Source organism: Aptenodytes forsteri, unplaced genomic scaffold (genome assembly GCF_000699145.1).
Source record: "Aptenodytes forsteri isolate BGI_AS27 unplaced genomic scaffold, ASM69914v1 Scaffold114, whole genome shotgun sequence".
In the NCBI taxonomy this organism is placed as follows: domain Eukaryota; kingdom Metazoa; phylum Chordata; class Aves; order Sphenisciformes; family Spheniscidae; genus Aptenodytes; species Aptenodytes forsteri.
Genome location: NW_008795364.1, coordinates 5,379,877 through 5,396,715, shown reverse-complemented (window position 1 = coordinate 5,396,715; position 16,839 = coordinate 5,379,877). Strand labels below are relative to the sequence as shown.

General features: G+C 40.5%; 2 protein-coding genes across 2 annotated transcripts in view; one reads left to right on the top strand and one right to left on the bottom strand.

Moving 5' to 3' along the window:
- The window catches only part of TERT (telomerase reverse transcriptase), a 34,766-nt gene extending 33,532 nt beyond the window's left edge, over positions 1-1,234 (top strand). Inside the window, exon 17 of the mRNA XM_009280215.1 lies at positions 738-1,234. Coding sequence (XP_009278490.1) covers positions 738-841 — 104 coding nt within the window. The 3' untranslated portion in view covers positions 842-1,234. The remainder of the gene's footprint in view (positions 1-737) is intronic.
- A 6,703-nt stretch (positions 1,235-7,937) lies between these two features.
- The window catches only part of LOC103899695 (sodium-dependent neutral amino acid transporter B(0)AT3), a 37,125-nt gene continuing 28,223 nt past the window's right edge, over positions 7,938-16,839 (bottom strand). The window contains exons 6-12 of the mRNA XM_009280204.1: positions 16,170-16,282; positions 15,755-15,883; positions 14,984-15,140; positions 13,149-13,353; positions 11,372-11,531; positions 9,383-9,545; positions 7,938-8,150 (exon numbers count right to left, since the gene is read on the bottom strand). Coding sequence (XP_009278479.1) covers positions 7,938-8,150; positions 9,383-9,545; positions 11,372-11,531; positions 13,149-13,353; positions 14,984-15,140; positions 15,755-15,883; positions 16,170-16,282 — 1,140 coding nt within the window. The remainder of the gene's footprint in view (positions 8,151-9,382; positions 9,546-11,371; positions 11,532-13,148; positions 13,354-14,983; positions 15,141-15,754; positions 15,884-16,169; positions 16,283-16,839) is intronic.

Below are 16,839 nucleotides of genomic sequence, written 5' to 3'. Positions count from 1 at the left end.
CTGCTGTGTCCTCTTATAAAAATTTCATTCCTGATTTAAGAGCCTTGTTTAGTCTACAAAATTTTCCACCTTAAAGGTGGCTTTCCAGTTAGTCTCTCTTCTCTTACAAGGAAACACAGCGGGGAGAATTGCTGTTGTCAGTGTTATAGCAAAAGGTGCATTTTCCACGTGATTTTTTTTTTTTTAATCTTTTTGTATATGTCAGTTCCAAGCATAGGGTACTTTGGAGTCACATCTGAAAGTAGAGGGGAAAAGAAACAGTTTGGGAATACCTTCCCACTGTAGGTAAACATTAGCAACCAGGTAAGGACCTGTCCCTTGTCCTTAGCATTGTTTAAAATAAGGTCTTTCAAAGTAACTATGCTTTGATAGAAGGCCTTTTTTGGTGGATATAGTAATTGAATAAATGGTCTTATACTTTTCAAAAAACTTTTAAAATTCTTAAATCCAAGCACAGAAGTGTTACAAGGACATAGTAGGAGGAATTTGCTCCTTGGTTTTCTTAGTTTGTTAATATTTTGACATATGATTTTTAACCTTTTTATTTATTAGCCAGATTTAAGGGTAGTAGAATAGTAGCATATTCTATTATAGCTTTTTTATCCCCATATTCCAGGTGTTCCAACTTTTTAATTGGATTCAGCTAGTATTGATTTTATTACTTTATTAGCATTTTCCCTAAAACAGAATTGTTAGTTACTTGCAGTAGTAACGAATTGTTTCTGATATTTTGGTAGGTAAGATGCAGCTATTCAGGAAGATCCCAAAGGATACTATGGCACTACTGAAGACAGTGACAGAACCGTCTCTTTGTCAAGATTTCAAAGCTATCCTGGACTAACTGACTGAGGTTTATTTCATAATTTTTCCTTGTTTGAAAATAAATGCTGTGTCTTTAGATGACTTTTCTCTGTAGTTTATTTTGGTAGAGTGGACTGAAAGCAACTTTACTCAGAGGATTTCCGTGTTTGTTTCTCAGATACCACACAAGGACTTAAAAAGAGCAAACAATTTGGTTAATACCTTCTTGTTTGTGTTTGCCTGTAAGTTTACAGGCTATTTGAAGTAATTGACTTGGTTTCCTTCAGTAATTCCCGTCTTCTCAATGAAGGCATCATTAAACTATGTTCCGTACAAACAGATCTACTTTCTTGTTTCAGCATGTTGTTTCTTCAGCATGTTCTTTGCTTCTCTGTGTTGCAGACTATTTTATAATAAAATGTCTGGTTAATTGTAATATGCATGCTTGTCTCCAGTACCTTTATTTTATAGTAATCTTCAACATCCCATCCAGCTGGGTTATGTCCTGAAAGACAGTAACTTGGGCAGGGCAAATGCGTTTCATGGCACTACCTAGCAAGATGTACAAGTTGGAGATTTTATGCTTTAGAGAGCACAACTAATGTATGCCAAAATTTCAGTGCCAAAGCTGGGTATATTTAACATATGTTTTATATATTTTGAACACTTGGTGATAGAGAGTGATGGTGGTACCTTTATATCTACAAAACAAAAGTTCTATTAAATAATATACTGAGTAAATTACTCTTCTATCTGCATTTCCTGTTCTTTATTTAGGCTTAGCTTTGGCTCTATAATGTTACTGAGGCTACTGTCTAGCCCTGTGTCGTGGTTTAACTCCAGCCAGCAACTAAGCCCCACACAGCTGCTCGCTCACTCCCCCCCGGTGGGATGGGGGAGAGAATCAGAAGAGTAAAAGTGAGAAAACTCGTGGGTGGAGATAAAGGCAGTTTAATAGGTAAAGCAAAAGCCGTGCACAAGCAAAGCAAACCAAGGAATTCATTCACTCCTTCCCATGGGCAGGCAGGTGTTCAGCCATCTCCAGGAAAGCAGGGCTCCATCATGCCTAACGGTTACTTGGGAAGACAAACGCCATCACTCCGAACGTCCCCCCCTTCCTTCTTCTTCCCCCAGCTTTATATGCTGAGCATGATGTCACATGGTATGGAATGTCCCTTTGGCCAGCTGGGGTCAGCTGTCCCGGCTGTTTCCCCTCCCCACTTCTTGTGCCCCCCCCCAGCCTACTCGCTGGTGGGGTGGGGTGAGGAGCAGAAAAGGCCTTGACTCTGTGCAAGCACTGCTCAGCAGTAACGAAAACATCCCTGTGTTATCAACACTGTTTCCAGCACAAACCCAAAACACAGCCCCATACGAGCTACTATGAAGAAAATTAACTCTACCCCAGCCAAAACCAGCACAGCCTGGTGCTTGTGTGTGGTGCAGGGCTGAATTTTGCCCTGTGGCTGCTCTGATAAACCTGCCCATATGTTTTTTTTTTTGTCTTACAGGCTTGTGTGTTGAATTTGCATTGGTCTAATGTAGAACTATTTTATTAGGATTTTTCTGTCTGTTATAGGCTAAATAGCAGCTGCTGGGAGGTTTTATTGACGTAGATGGAGAACACGTTGCTGGAGAGAGACCTGTGTGGGCAATGTTACTCAGTAGATGTGTGTCCCCACCACACAGGGATCAGTAACACAGCTCCTAGAAGCTGATATGCAGTATTGCAGTCTGTCCATTAACACCACAGCTCCGTTCAAACTCAAACGTACAGAGTGTCATTTATACAGTTGGGTGGTTTTTTTGGTTTTCGCTATGAAGCGGCACAGTTACAAATAAAATTTAAACAAAAAGCCATAGAACAATTGCTCCTACTAGAGTAGAGAACAGATGAAGGACAGCTCAGTTGTTCCTTAGCCAGCAGCTCAAACATTTTAAACCCCCCATCCCCCTCAATGTTCTGCAGCGATACTGGTGTGGGGAAACGCTATCATGGATATCTTACGCAAACCATTGCGTAAGAGAGGCCTGGCGGTGCAGGAAGCTTTATTTTATTGGATCATGTGGCAGGAAGAGGCAGCGAGATGCTCCAACGAGGGCCTCGGCAGGGATGAGACTTGAGCACTTGGAGAACTTCCCACTCTTCGGCTGGAGCTGTTCCTATCTGTGGCCGTTCACTCCTTACCTGGACTTTCTTCAGCCGTGCATTCCTTCCTATCTGCTTCTCTTCCCCTCTCCTGCTGTGGTAGTTGTGAGTGATACAAATTTTGACTCTTTACCCCTTACTGCAGAGGCCCTGTGCCTTTTGTGTGTCCTGTTGAAGGCTGTGCTGGTGGGCAGCAGTACGGATGAATGCATGCTTGCTTTGTCCTGGTGTTCTGCATGAACCTTCAGAGAAGGATGAGGCAGAGGAGCCCAATAATTTCCTGAGAGCCAACGAGCATGTCTGTTTTGAAAGAATGGTCTAGAATAGGGGTTGGGTAGCCTGAAAGGATACCTCATGAGCCAGGATCCGACAGCACAAATCCATACGGGGAGGATGGGCCCTTGGGAAGAGTAGGGAGCCTTTCTGCGGTGAACAGCTGTCCCAAGGCAAACTTCCAGGGTGATCAAAAAAGTGTCCTGGATAACTGGGGTAGAAAACTAGAGCAAGAACTGTGCTGAACCAGTCAGTGTTTCAGAAAGCATTGCAGACAGGTGGGCTTGGGAGGACTAGAAGAAAACCTCTCTGCTCCCATCCAAGAACATGGTAGTTATGGATAGATTTGCTTCTAAGCCTTTGAACTTAGACTTCTCCATGTGTGCTGAGACATACCTTGTTTTATTTTGTGTTTTAATGTTAAAGGCAGCAGTTTTTAATGTCTTTCAGCAAGGTCCCTTACAGAAAAGGATGGAGCTGTTCCCACCTTAAGGCTCAGAACAACGGGCCCTGTTTCCAGCGTCACTGCTTCTTTATGTGGTTTCCACAGGATGCTCTAACATGGACAATGCAGGGAATGTGAACTTCCTTGACGGTTGGATTAGCCCGTTTCCGCTCTGTATCACAGTGGATACCGTGATAATAAAAACTGCCAATGTAGCCTCAGTTGAAGGTGTACTTTTGTAAAAATGCATAAAGTGTAATGCTTGCAATTGTCCGAGCCACCATTTGCCTTTCCCCATAACTACTTGCTGAGTCGTCCGTTTTAAACACTAACTGCTGTTTCTGAGGGCTATTTCTAAACAGATGCAAATACAATGCAGAAATCACAAGAGAAGACTATCTCATCTCAAAATATCTGCCATTCAAGAAGGCAAGTGAAAATAAGGCTGAAACTGGTATGTGTTTTAGCAAATGGAGAATTTGGAAATTTAAAGAAGAGCTGGCAGTCTGTACTGGAAACTTGTACTTCCTTGCTGCTGCGGCTTATGACACCTGGAAAAAAATGCTGTGAGCATATGTGTAAGGAATAGATTAACCATAGCAGTGACATAGATTTAATGCTCTAAAATGAGATGTTTATGCTGTTGGGAAGTTAGAAATATTCCATAAAGCTACTTCTGTAAGGAACTGTTCTAAAAGAAATAGTGCGATATATTATGGTGGTAAAATATTTTCTACTTAATTGGTAGCAAGGTAGTACGTTAAACAGCAACTGTTGACAGGAAACGTTTGGGTCAATTGAATAACTTGAATCTGGAAATATTAAAAGAATTAGATTAGGAGCATTCTGAACCTGTAATGTGGATTTTCAACCATCATTGGAAAGCTGGGAAAATTGCAAAAGATTTGAGGGTTGGGGGGAAGGTTAAGATTGTCTCAGTATTTAGGAGAAGGTAAGTAGAGAGTTTGAGAGCTAAGCCACTCTGTAACTGCGCTGTGCAATCTATGTTGCAAGTGTTGCAAACCACCCTGCAAGTCAGTGCTGGAGGCTTCATATGGGGAGGAAGAGTGATAGGGCTGAAAATTGTTTTTTGTGTCTCTGTGCAGGGCTGGAAGGGAGGAATTGGACAGAAGCCCCTCTAGAGGAAATCCTAGCATCTGCACGCGTCCATCAAACACATCCTTCTCCCCACTGCTTCCTTTTGGGAGAGGATTATGGACTGTGAACCTCAATTTGAGGTAGATCTCAAACTTTGCAATGTAGGGAACTGCCTGTGTTCCAGAAGGAATACACTTTTCTCTCTGCAGCTTTTCTCTATTTATTGTTTTATGGTAATTTGGATGCTTCCTTATTTATAGTGCTGTTGCAATGCTCCTTCTGAGGCTTCTTCCTCTAATAGGTACTTGAGCTCCTTGTCTTAGGGCTATGGATTCTGCTTAAGGCTGAACATCACCATGCCTCTGTGTGTGTCCTTTACAGCTCTACCCCCAAAAAATCCAGGCTGTCCTTACAGCCTAGACAATTCTAGAAAAGTCTTGTCTGTCAGAATGATATGAGTTCACAGCAGAGTATTATAGCAAAGAAGATCTGATGGGATATGCAGATAAAAGATTGGGAGGAGAGTGAGCAGAAGTAGAAAGTGCTTGGTATGTAAGACTTCGACACAGATTCAGTTTCATGTTTGCGTGCACATGCTTACTCAAGTAACAAAGTCAATCATGCTATTCAAGAGAAAAAAGTACTTATAAGATGCTGTGCTTCATACGAATAGGAAGGGGAAGATTCAAGCACTAATTTTACTGGAATAAGGTTGCAGTTCTAGCACAGGAATTTTAGTAGAGGTCACATCAGAAGTGCACTGAGAACAGAAAAGCAATGTTTCTGCAAGAGTTGCTCAACACGTTTTCTACATGCCTACTTTGGCTAAACGGTAACTTCAGCTAGTGCATTTGCCTGCCGTGAGTTGTAGTTACTGGAGCTGAAAATTGTCTTCCTCCTGAGTCCCGTCCCAGGCTGAACTGCATGTCTGGTGACCCACGACGTCTCCCTTCTGGTGAATGGGAAGGGGCAGCTCAAAAGTCAAGAAGTCTGTGAGTGCCATGACAGTGACTCGAGATAGATTTATAGTCTTGAAAGTCTTGTATATGTAGTTTAACTCTTTTCTCAGCTTGTGTCTGTATTAGCTGGATGTGTTTTCTTTAAGAACAGGTCTCTGACCAAATACTTAAACCTGCTGCATATACTCTGTATATATGATTTTAACGAACATCTAGCTATCTGTAGTCAGATGTGAATATAGAGCGTACGCTTTAGTTAATTAAAAATTCTTATTTATGTATTTACAGCTTTTATATGAATATATGCTCAAAATTGCAATTATATTGGGTTTTGTGATTATTCATTCTTTATGGAAGCCTTTTTTACTCACAACCTTTCAAATTTAATTTGCAACAGGCAGAGTGGCAATTGAAATCTTCCATGTCATTGTCAACAGCCTTTACAGTGCACAGCGGCAGAACATCAAGAAGTTTGCTTGGACCTTTGTGACTTGTGAGGTTTCTGCTAACAGAAGCTGTTTCCATGCTGTCTCTCTGTTGACTTGAGGGCTGGGGCTGTTGGGAGGCTACCATGGGGAACTGCTGGACACCGTCACGCAGACCATTGACCAAGTCCATGGCTCTTGGAAATAAAAACATGTGGAGCCCAGGCACTTAACTGTTTTGTGGGTGATACTACTCATCCCACATAGTGGAAGGACCAGGAGGCTCTGGCCTGGCAACTGCTGTGCACACAGACAGTTTACCCATGCATTTCCTTCCAGCAGGCAGAGGCACAGTGTGCTTTTGATCCTCAGGTGGATCTGGTGTGACAGACTGGATGCTGCTGTTTCTAGTACCATCACTGCTCCACAAGAGTTACTGTCCAGGCTAGTTGCAGGACAGGAGGTTGCAGCAGCAGCTGTGTGAGGGGGATAATAAATCTAAAAAAGAAAAGTCTAAAAAAAAAAAGTTTCTCTCTCTTTCCCTGCTCTTTCCTTAAGCAGCAAGATAAAAATCATTCCCCCCTCCCTCCCAGGCTTGCAGTTCCCCTTGTGCCCCTTTCAAGGAGTCAGGTAACTGCCTTTCCTCTGCAGAGTTTGAGTTGGTCTCATTCATCTTCACTGTGTGGCCAAATCCCTGTTACCCATTATGAAGCCCTACTAGTGCGTAGCTACAAGGCTAAATACGGAAATTGCTTCCGTTTTCCTTAATCTTCCTCTCCTTTCCTTGACTCTTAATTACTCAGCCTAAAGGCTTTGTCATACCTTATCCTTACATACTTTCCCTATATTTTCTCAGAGGCTGCTGGTTGCTCAAGTATCTTGGCAAAAGGAATCCTCATCTCCCATCACTGCAGAGTGGACAGGATCTGCAGGCAAGTATAGGAAAACCTGTTTTTAAGTAAAGATTAACTTCATTGTCATGTCCTGTAAGGTTGCAGCTCACTGAGAGGCTTCCATGCATCTGCACTTTTATTACAGTATTCAGTTACTCTGTTCAGTATGAGAAATTAAGGGGAAAAAATTTAGGACATTTGTTTTCACAGTATTTTCCACTACAATAAATTCTGGAATCTGCTAGGTTAAGAGATTTGTGCAAAATTAATTACTCAGATTTACTTAATATACGTTCTTCTAACTGCTCATGCTTTATTTTTGCTCTTCGCAATGCTTGAGGATATGAAATAATCATAAAATAACTGCTATTTAAATGCATATAGGGATTTACAAAAAGTAGAGTGTAGTGGACAAGAGGAGTCCTTGCTCTTCAAGAGCTTCCATTCTACATCTCTCAGAGGGGGTCAGTGAATGAAACTGTAGGTGCTTGTGTTTCAATTTTTATGTTGCTGATCCTCAGGAGCAGACTGTTTATTTAGAAGACAAGTGAAGGAAGACAGAGGACACGTGCAATAACTAGCAGGCTTTCCAGGTTTAAAGTCTGGCTGGAGAGAGACATGAAGTTGGTAAGGCATGAAAAGGGTTAAAGCAGTGGGGCTGGTACTTGGTCGGGATGTAGGATTCAGGACAGGATGTAGGAGGGACAAGATTAATATAACTGTTGTGAAATTGGTTGAAAATAAAGGAAACATAGCAGCTCTGTTTATAGAGTGCTAGTGATTGGCTGTAAGCATATGAACCGCATAAACCAGGTTGGTTCGATGATACCATACTACACCTAATCCTGTCTAACAAAGGCTGTCTTATTTTTACTTACAGGCAGATACAACGGGTATTTATTCTTTTGGATGAGAGAAGTTGCTATTAGCCCCCTGACATGAAAACACTTCTGGTGGTACAAAGCTTGGGTCCTTGCTTCTGCGCATTCGTTTGATCAGATGGAAGAGTGCTACCAGAGGTACAAACACACAAGGAAGGACAGCTAGCAGCACACAGATGGCCAGTACCCAAGGTGGATAGACTTTCTCCTCTTTCATAGGGAAGCCTTCCTATGGAGATAAAAAGGCAAGCGAAAGAAATAATTTGTAGGTACAATTACATTTTGCTATGATTTCCACATGCATTTTCTTAAGCTGTTATAGTAAGGATAGCAAAACTTTTACTCTTGCTCTACAATAGCGTTCAGTGGCCATGTCCTCTGTATACCCTTCTCGTGGGTCTGAAGATATCTGCAAATGTTTTATAGTTTCAAAGATTTATAGCCGGAAGTGTGAGATACTCCTAGGGATGCAGGGGTTGCCCAAAGAGTTATCAAACTTTCACCCTCCCTTGCTTAAGCTCTGATTAGTCTTGTAAGTACTCAAAGCTTACCTGGTTTCAGCAATTACCAAGCATGATCTTTGCCAAATAGGAAAGATTTACTTGAGAGATTTAGAAGGAATGATGATAATGCAATTTCTGCAAGTCTGTGGCTATGAGTTTTATTTTGGGATGATAGATACATAATGGTGTTTGGAGGATACTCAAAGCTCAAAGGATACATTGCTGGTGTATGTACTGTTGGGCGCACAGAGCTTTTTCCTGAGGTACCATGCGTATATTTATACTATGAAGGTTGATGCCTTTCTGTGAGGGTGACTGCAGTCCTCATGCCGGATTGGCCAGAATCGATCCTCAAACCCCTACACAGGGTGTATTTGAAATATTTGAAGTATCTAAGAAACTGCAACTGGCGTGAGCCAGTGCCATCCAGATCAAATGTTCTCGGCATCGACACCTCTGGTGCTGAATTAACCAACACTGTTCTCGGACCACTGCCTCCCTCCCTGTCTGCCTGTCAAAGCTGCACGTTCATATATTCATCAGGGCCCCAGTGATTGGCAGTTCTCACTGAGAATTGTTTTCATCCCCAGCATCTGTTATGCAGCTCTAAAGCTCTGCTCATGCGTTTGTTCCACCTCTGAACCCCCTGTAGGTTCAGAGTCTCTGTGAGACACTTCACTTCAACAGTTCTCTGCATTACGCACATCCGAAAGAAATATGGAGCACGGCATATGTGGGTCTTCTCAAGAAGAGGCCCTGTTAACAGGAAAGCGTTTCAGTGCATGTAACCTCATAACCTCTGTGCATACTGGAGCCTTCTCATTCTGAGCATTCCATCACTTCAGGCTGCATTACGTAGGTAAGCAGCAGAGAGCAATGATTTTAAAGGATGTGGTAAGGGAGAAAAGTGTACAACTCTTCCATTTATTAAACATTTAGAAAATATTTGGGAACATACATGTTTAGGGTTCCAGGCTGCATAGCTTGACGGCTTCTGTATCTGAAGAGTAACAAAGGCCACGAAGACAATTAGCAGGAGCAGAGGGCTAATAAACCTCCATGTGATCTGCCAGTAGAGATTGGGTTTTCGTCCAGTCATCCATTTCACATCTTTACTGAACCTTTTAAGAGGAGGCATGTTTATGATGATATCAGACCTAAGTGGTAACAGTTTCACTTTTTCATATTTTTCTATAAGTTTTAAACACATGGTACAGCTCCCTAATCTTTTCTATTCCATACCCTTCTTTAATAACTTACTGTAGACTTAAGTAAATAATAATATCAATAAAGTAGGTCTTTACTGATCCCTACCAGGGATGAATGATCAGTTTACATTGTCAGTTTACATTACCTGAGCACCTAGTCTAAGGTTTCTAAGCACAAATAAGTGATGAAAATATTACAGCAGTTCTGTAGAACTATTCAAACATTGAAAAAAGACAAAATTGCCAAGGGAACAAACATAGCTTGTTAGTAAGAAGTCTGAATTAACCAGTACCAAGTGAATCAAATCAGGTCAGGGACAAAATTATTGCGACCTGAGCCAGCTTCCTCTGCAGTCAGTAGTGGCAGTCGTTTGGACGTGGAGCTGATCTTTTACATATACCACTTACAGTTTTGTACATTGAATGGGCAGTAGGTGTATGGTTCGGGGTTTGATAGTTACATGATAACCTGTATCTGTCAAGTTGGAAGGAGTTTTGTAATCTGGAATAGGAATTGTGATTTTCGTGTGTGTGTATTCAAACACCAGCTTTGCCTTCAATTCTGTTAATCTAACTGAAGATATTAGAAATTCTCTTGAGAACTAGGAAAAAGTGATTTGACCGTGCTCGTATCCCATAGTAACAAAGAGGAAAAAGTGTATGTATACTAGCACAACAGAGAAAATACAGGCGCTGTGGAATCCAGAGTCTGTTGTAGCGTGTGAAACCAGATTTTATTGCTACTTCTGCATCATGGAAGATTGAGGCTATCTGTATGTGCAGCAAGAGGCATGTATGAAATTGTTTATGACGATATAGCCTGGGAGTTATCACCATTTAACATGGGAAATGCTCCAAGGATCTTAACAGTGGATCTAAAAAATTTAATGCAGGGACTTCAGCTGTAATTGAGGAAGATTTTTTCCTTCAGTTTCTTATTTTTAAAATCATAGCCTATGGTAAGACTTAAGTTGGGATGATACTGAAACACCTTGATATGCAACAGCACTGGCCAAAGGTGAGTTCATTACCTATACAGTATACAAACTGTTCCACAAAAAAATCAGGACCTTCATGATCCCAGTGCCAGAGTAAGAATTGGAAAGGTTAAGTCCCAACATGTAACTGAGTAAATTATAGAGGGGAAAAGATTAATCTTTACTGAGAATTGGGGAAATTTCTGGACTGGAAGGGCCCTGAGTAGGGAAGGCAGGTTTATTCTAAATCAAAATGAGCTAAGGTTTCTGGCATTTACAATTACAAAAGATGTAGGAAAGCTTTTAAACTAAAGAGTGAATTTAATTAGTGTCTGTGACTGCAGAAATTCTTAGCACGCAGGTTGAGCCTTTTGACATGGGGGAGTTACTGCATGTTGCTTACTATGAAGTTTGAGGGGAAAAAATAACGATTAAAAAATACAGGAGTATACAAAACAAAAGGGCAGTAACAGGAGGATATTTGGAAGATGATGTAACTCCTCTTGGCCAAAGAACTACAATGGCTCTTGACTTTCCAGCTTTAAACTTAGGATCCCCCCTTCCATAAATGCTATGCAGAGATTGTCCTTCCTGTTTTACAAATATAGGAGACTTGAAGCAAAGAATGATAACTACATTCACAGGACTGGTAAGTGCTACAGAAATAAGTTAATATCGTATACCTGTATGTAACATACATGGATTGAGAGGAAAATGCATTTGTCTCTTATGAGAAAAAAATTCCATCTGTTTCCAACGTACCTTTTGATTTTATAGACATACGCAACCCCAATGACTTCAAAGAAAGCGATGACTAGAAGAGGCAGAGAGCCTGCATAGCTGTCAAAAATGTCAATCCAGTAACTCCCCGAACCCAGCGTAAAACACAGAGCAATGAGGAAGCAAATTAGACATATTATACCTGAAGGAAAAAAGGTATCTTTGTTACTGGAGTACCGAACTGAACTTGGTAAATGTATTTTTGTTCTGAATTATTTTTGCTCTTGTTCTAGTGATTTTTATTCTCTCTCCCTCTACGGAGCTACAACAAGCTGTTTTTTCCTTAGGGGAGCTAATATCACTTCCCAAACTCAGTTGTCCCCTGCGTGTTGGCCACGTGCCAGAGGCACCACTCTGTGGCAGAAGGATTGCACTCTGTGACTCAGAGCATCCTTCAGTTGTTAGTACTCCCAGCAGATAGCCTGGGCTGTGCTATGCTATTGCCCTATGTTAATTTTTGACTGATGTAGTGAGTTCCAAGTGCCCTCATTTCCACGCAGTCACAGGCTCAAAGCATAGACAGCCGGCACCTGAGAAGTGTAAGGGCTCCCTGGATTTCTGCCCCCCATTTCCTCAAAGGGCCCAGAGCTACAAATGTCTATGTCCCTTATGTCCCGGCGTGTATGGTTTGGGTTTCACCACGCTTCTGTACAGTCAGTTCCCCTTTAGCCACGATATGGATTTGGGGTAATTGAGAGAAAAAGGGGGAAGGAGGGAAAGCGTTTCTGGATGCAGACATGGGCTGCAAATCAGTTTGTGTGTCCTTGTGCTGTGTTACTAATCGCTTCTGACTCTGAGATGGCCTTTGGTTCAATGCTGTGTAAAATTGACTGCAGACTTTTTTTTTTTTCTTTAAAAAAAAAAAAGCTCACAATTGGAAAATCAATTTCAAAATAATATGGTTACCTTGTCAAGTTGTAAATAAATTTGTTTCTACATAGAAAGTTGTAAAATGAGAAGGATATAATTTAGATGCTACAGGAAGACTCTAAAAAAGGCATGACAGCAATATTCCCCATAAGAATTTAAAAGGGCACATTGCAGGAGTGTTAATCTATTACTTCAAACTGCCAGAAATTTTTCTAGACCAATTTCACAGTAGGATCTCTCAGACTCTCACCGAGTCTGGTTCTTGAAGAGCAGGTTAGGATCAGTAACTGTCTCTGGTTGAAAAGATTCCAGTTTTGGTGCAAGAACAGGATTGCACACACTCATTCCTCAGTTTCCAAGTGGTAATTTTCTACTCTGGCGTGTTCACAGTAAATGTGAAATAATCTGTAGCGGCATAAACCTGAACGAAAAAAGGGGTGTGAGCGACCTGTCTTACAGTTGTGCCAACATGGTAAGTTCATGCGCAGGTGGTTATGGCAGGCCAGCTGATGTCACTGGTTGCCTTAAAGTGACTTGTTTAGGTGCTAAAGGCTTAAGTGAAGACAAGGCTCCTCCTGATGTCTACAACAGCTCAGAGTGAACTTGACTGCAGGAATAGCAATTTAACAGGCTTTCTCAGACTGAAACAGCTCTTGCAAGCTAAGAAGAAAAATGGCAAGGGCAATGTAATACTGTCATCTGACAGCTTCTGCCATAAATGCTACCTCATCTGTGTGCTTATCTTCTGCAAACACAATCCACTGCCCTTGAGATAGCTAAATGAATATTATAAATTCTTAATCCCTCTATGATATTTATTAAGCAGTTAGTAGTTTGCACCTCTATGAAGATGCCACCTTCTTTGAACAAAGCAAAGCAAATACCTTACCAGATAATAGCTCTTTGGGTATTGATTTAGATATAATTGGAAGCTCTAGAAGAGGAGTGAACACTCCCTCGATGTTCCCAAACATAGAAGAAAGGCCCAAGCTGAACAACATTATGAAAAACAGGATGGCCCAGGCCTGGGAGCCTGGCATTAGAATGATGGCTTGAGTGAAAATGATGAAAGCCAAGCCAGTTCCCGATACACTCTGCAGAATTCACAAACAGATAAAAATATGCGTTACAATGGCGTAAACGTAGTTTCTCATGCATATAGAATTACAACGCGCTTCTGTCCTTTCCTGGAGTCAAGGGTGCTGGTCAGCCTGTGGCAGCCAGCAGTTGAGAAAATGGGTGTGGGGAGTGTTTGTGGGGATTTTAATTTTAAATGGTCTATAAGAGATGTGTAGACAATCACAGAGCAGAATTTTAGCTTGCACGGATAGATGGGTCCAGAGTAAAGCAGATCTGAGAGTTGTAAATGAAATAGCAATTGTTTTGCTAATACCATCTTAAATATGTTTTTAAAAAAATCTATGATGTAATAGCTGCTGGAAAGAAAAAGATGTAAATAAGGATATGATACCCATTCTAGCAGCAAGAGAGTTGGTGAATTGTTGATCACAAAATACCCCATAATTACCAGGGCAGAAAAGGCTAATAGGGAAAACCCCAATTTCAGCCAAATTTCTTTGAATTCAGTCTCCCAAGGACAAGGATATATAAATCTAAGCATTGAAGAATGCTAATGTTGCTCTAATTTGGAAGTAAAATGCGTCAAACCATAAATCAGAAATGGGTGCCATCAGAGGAAGCCAGACAAAACAGAAAGTGACTCGTGTCAGGGCTGGAATGTCTGTGGACTTCTCCATCATGTGAGTAAAATAGCCTATTTCACCATCATTGTGCGTTAAGGCTATCGTGCGTTAGCACACTCTGTCTCTAGCAAATGTGTCCACCCTTTGGTCCTAAGATTTTATTTTTTTCTCAGGCTCCTTTCTTTCTTATTCCCTCCTCCAACCATGGCCCTATTCTTTTCTCATTAGGTGGTAAGGACTTGTAACAAGGGAGTACAAATGGGCGAGTAGTAAATGAGAGTTACAGGACTGGGTGGGATCACTGCAGCAAGTGGAATGAGGTTGGAGAAATAAACAGAGAAGAAACATCTGTGTTTAGTGATAGGGGAAATGTTTTAGGAGGGTTGGAAAAGAAGGAAGGGGAGAGGATCATGATGTATTTTGGCGGGGAGGAGGGGGGTTGGAGGAAAAAAAAATGAAAATATTGGTGAGATCCTGTGCAGAGAGGAGGAAAAATAAAAGGGAGAGGACAAGAGGGAATAGAAAGATGGGGAAAGGAAGATAAAAGAGAAGACAGCGATAAGATACCTTCCTGGTGGTCATATATGTGATTTAAGGCAAACAGAGAATATTTTAATAGATTTTTTGATACTTTCCTAAATATGGATTTAGGAAACTCCCATTCAGCATCCTTTTTCTATAATCTTTCAGCTAGATGTGTTTCCTCTGTTGTGCTTATTCGTGTAAACCAAAGTAGGACTGAATCTAGTGTCCATGGTAGGCTCCAGGTAGGAGCACCTTTGAAGATTAGTTTTGTGATAACAATGTGTCATTTTGCACGCTGTACCAGACAGCTTTGAGTTCCGACTGCCCTACAGCAGTGTTGTTATTTCAAATTTTGAAAAATTGTTTTGTTTCATGTTTAAGTATAATATATTTATTACAAGTAGAGTAAAGTACAAGTACTTATAAGAAAAAGGAAGATACCGGTCCTTCTACATATTTTGTTTAAGGGTTACTTTGTTGAAAGCAATTATGGTACCTGATCAAGAAATTCTTGAAGGTCACAGCTTTTCAGTTTGAGTCCAGCAATTCTTTCTGGATACGATGAGTTTAGGAAACTAATCCAGGCCGTATAGTTCTGTCGCATGATGCTTTCTTCCGGAAGATCAAATTCATTGATGATGCTGATAATGTTCCTGCCAGAGAAGCCAAGGTATCGTTAGTTTAAATGTTTGCAGATGATGTGGCTGGAAATGCTAAGCCATGTATTCAGATGTCAAAGAAAGTTGTGTTTACTTTCTGTGCTGTTTTTACAATATAAAGGAAAACATTAAATGAGGACTTACATATAAAATAGGAGAAAATATTCAGACTATTTAATGTCTTCTTTTTCAGATACAAACTCTGAGTACTTTATGCAGATGCAGTCTCTAAAACATTTCTATTTTTATTTTATCAGCTCTCCAGACCATTTCCACCACTTCTGTTTAATAACTTGGTGAATCTGGTGGAATAGGAAAAGGTGTTGGTTTTTTAACTACTTCTAATGCTAGTCTGAGATTGAGACGTGGTCCTTGATGCACTACTTGCAGTGGGTTGTTCTATAATTTGTCTTGCTTCTTACAAACGCTACCCCTGATCATTCTTGCCTCAGTGCCATAATACTTTCTATTTTTATATTAGACTGCTCCATACAGATGCTTTTCCTTTTTAGTGAAAATAAATTCTCTAAATGCGTGTTTTTCAAGTAACGCATTATCTATTTAGGCATTGAAACCACAGTATAATACTGGAAACGCAAGTTTCTCACCTGTCCAAGCAGTCCCAGTAGCCTGTGGTTGCTTTAAACCCCAAAACAGAAAAGACTGGGATGGAAGCGTAGAGGGATGTCACGCTGTTCACAATTGCTACTGTCACAGCATCCTTTTCGCAGTCATTTCTAGAAATAGCATTCAAACAAGTGAAGCGACTGAAAAAAGGCAGTATTTTATCTGTGATTCTCTCAGGTATTTCGGGAGACGTTTTATTTTTTTAGATTTTTTTTTTTCCCCCCTTCCTGTTAGAACATCTATTTGGCCTTTTAGAAAGACAGCAGCTGTTAAGATCCTTTAGAAAAATTAAGATCCTTTATAAATATCCTAAGGAAAGAGTTTTGAAAATTTTAGAAAATTGCACAAAATGCAGCAAGAATTTAGCCAATTTATAAAGGTTGTAGTTCTACTTACTTTTGTGGATTGTAGCTTGAGAATGCAATAAGACCTCCAAAAGCCAAAGAGAGAGAGAAGAAAATCTGGGTAGCTGCATCAAGCCATACACGGGGATTTTTCAAAGTGTTCAGCTGAAATAATTGAAATAAATGCAGGTATTAGGCTTAAATTAAAGTTTCTTTTTCTCTCCCAGTTCTCATAGCTCATCTCTTATTTCACTTTTGAAATTGTGAGTTGTGTTGCCATCTAAATACACTGAAAATGGAAATTAGTACAAAACATGTCAGTAAAGCAGGTGTTTCTGAAGACATAATTTGGTCTATTTAAATGTATGTAGTAATTATAGAATCTGTTTCATTGTACACCTCTTCTGTCTGATGATAAAAATGTGTTTCTAAATGATAGGCATTAGGCACACAATAGGGACAGTACATTACATTTTTCCTCAGTTTATTTATTTTTGTTAATCCACATACTGGGTAACTTACAGTTTAAGAATATTATTGTCCTAAAACTGTATAAACAAATACTAAACCTTCATTGTTTTAAGACACAAAGTGATTCCATAGCTTTCCCAATTCACTTAAAAAAAAAAAAAAAAAAAAGACTAAAAGCCCAAGCATGCAAGAAGAGCATTTTGAGAGCAGCCCTGCCGAGAAGGACTTGGGGGTACTGGTGGATGAAAAGC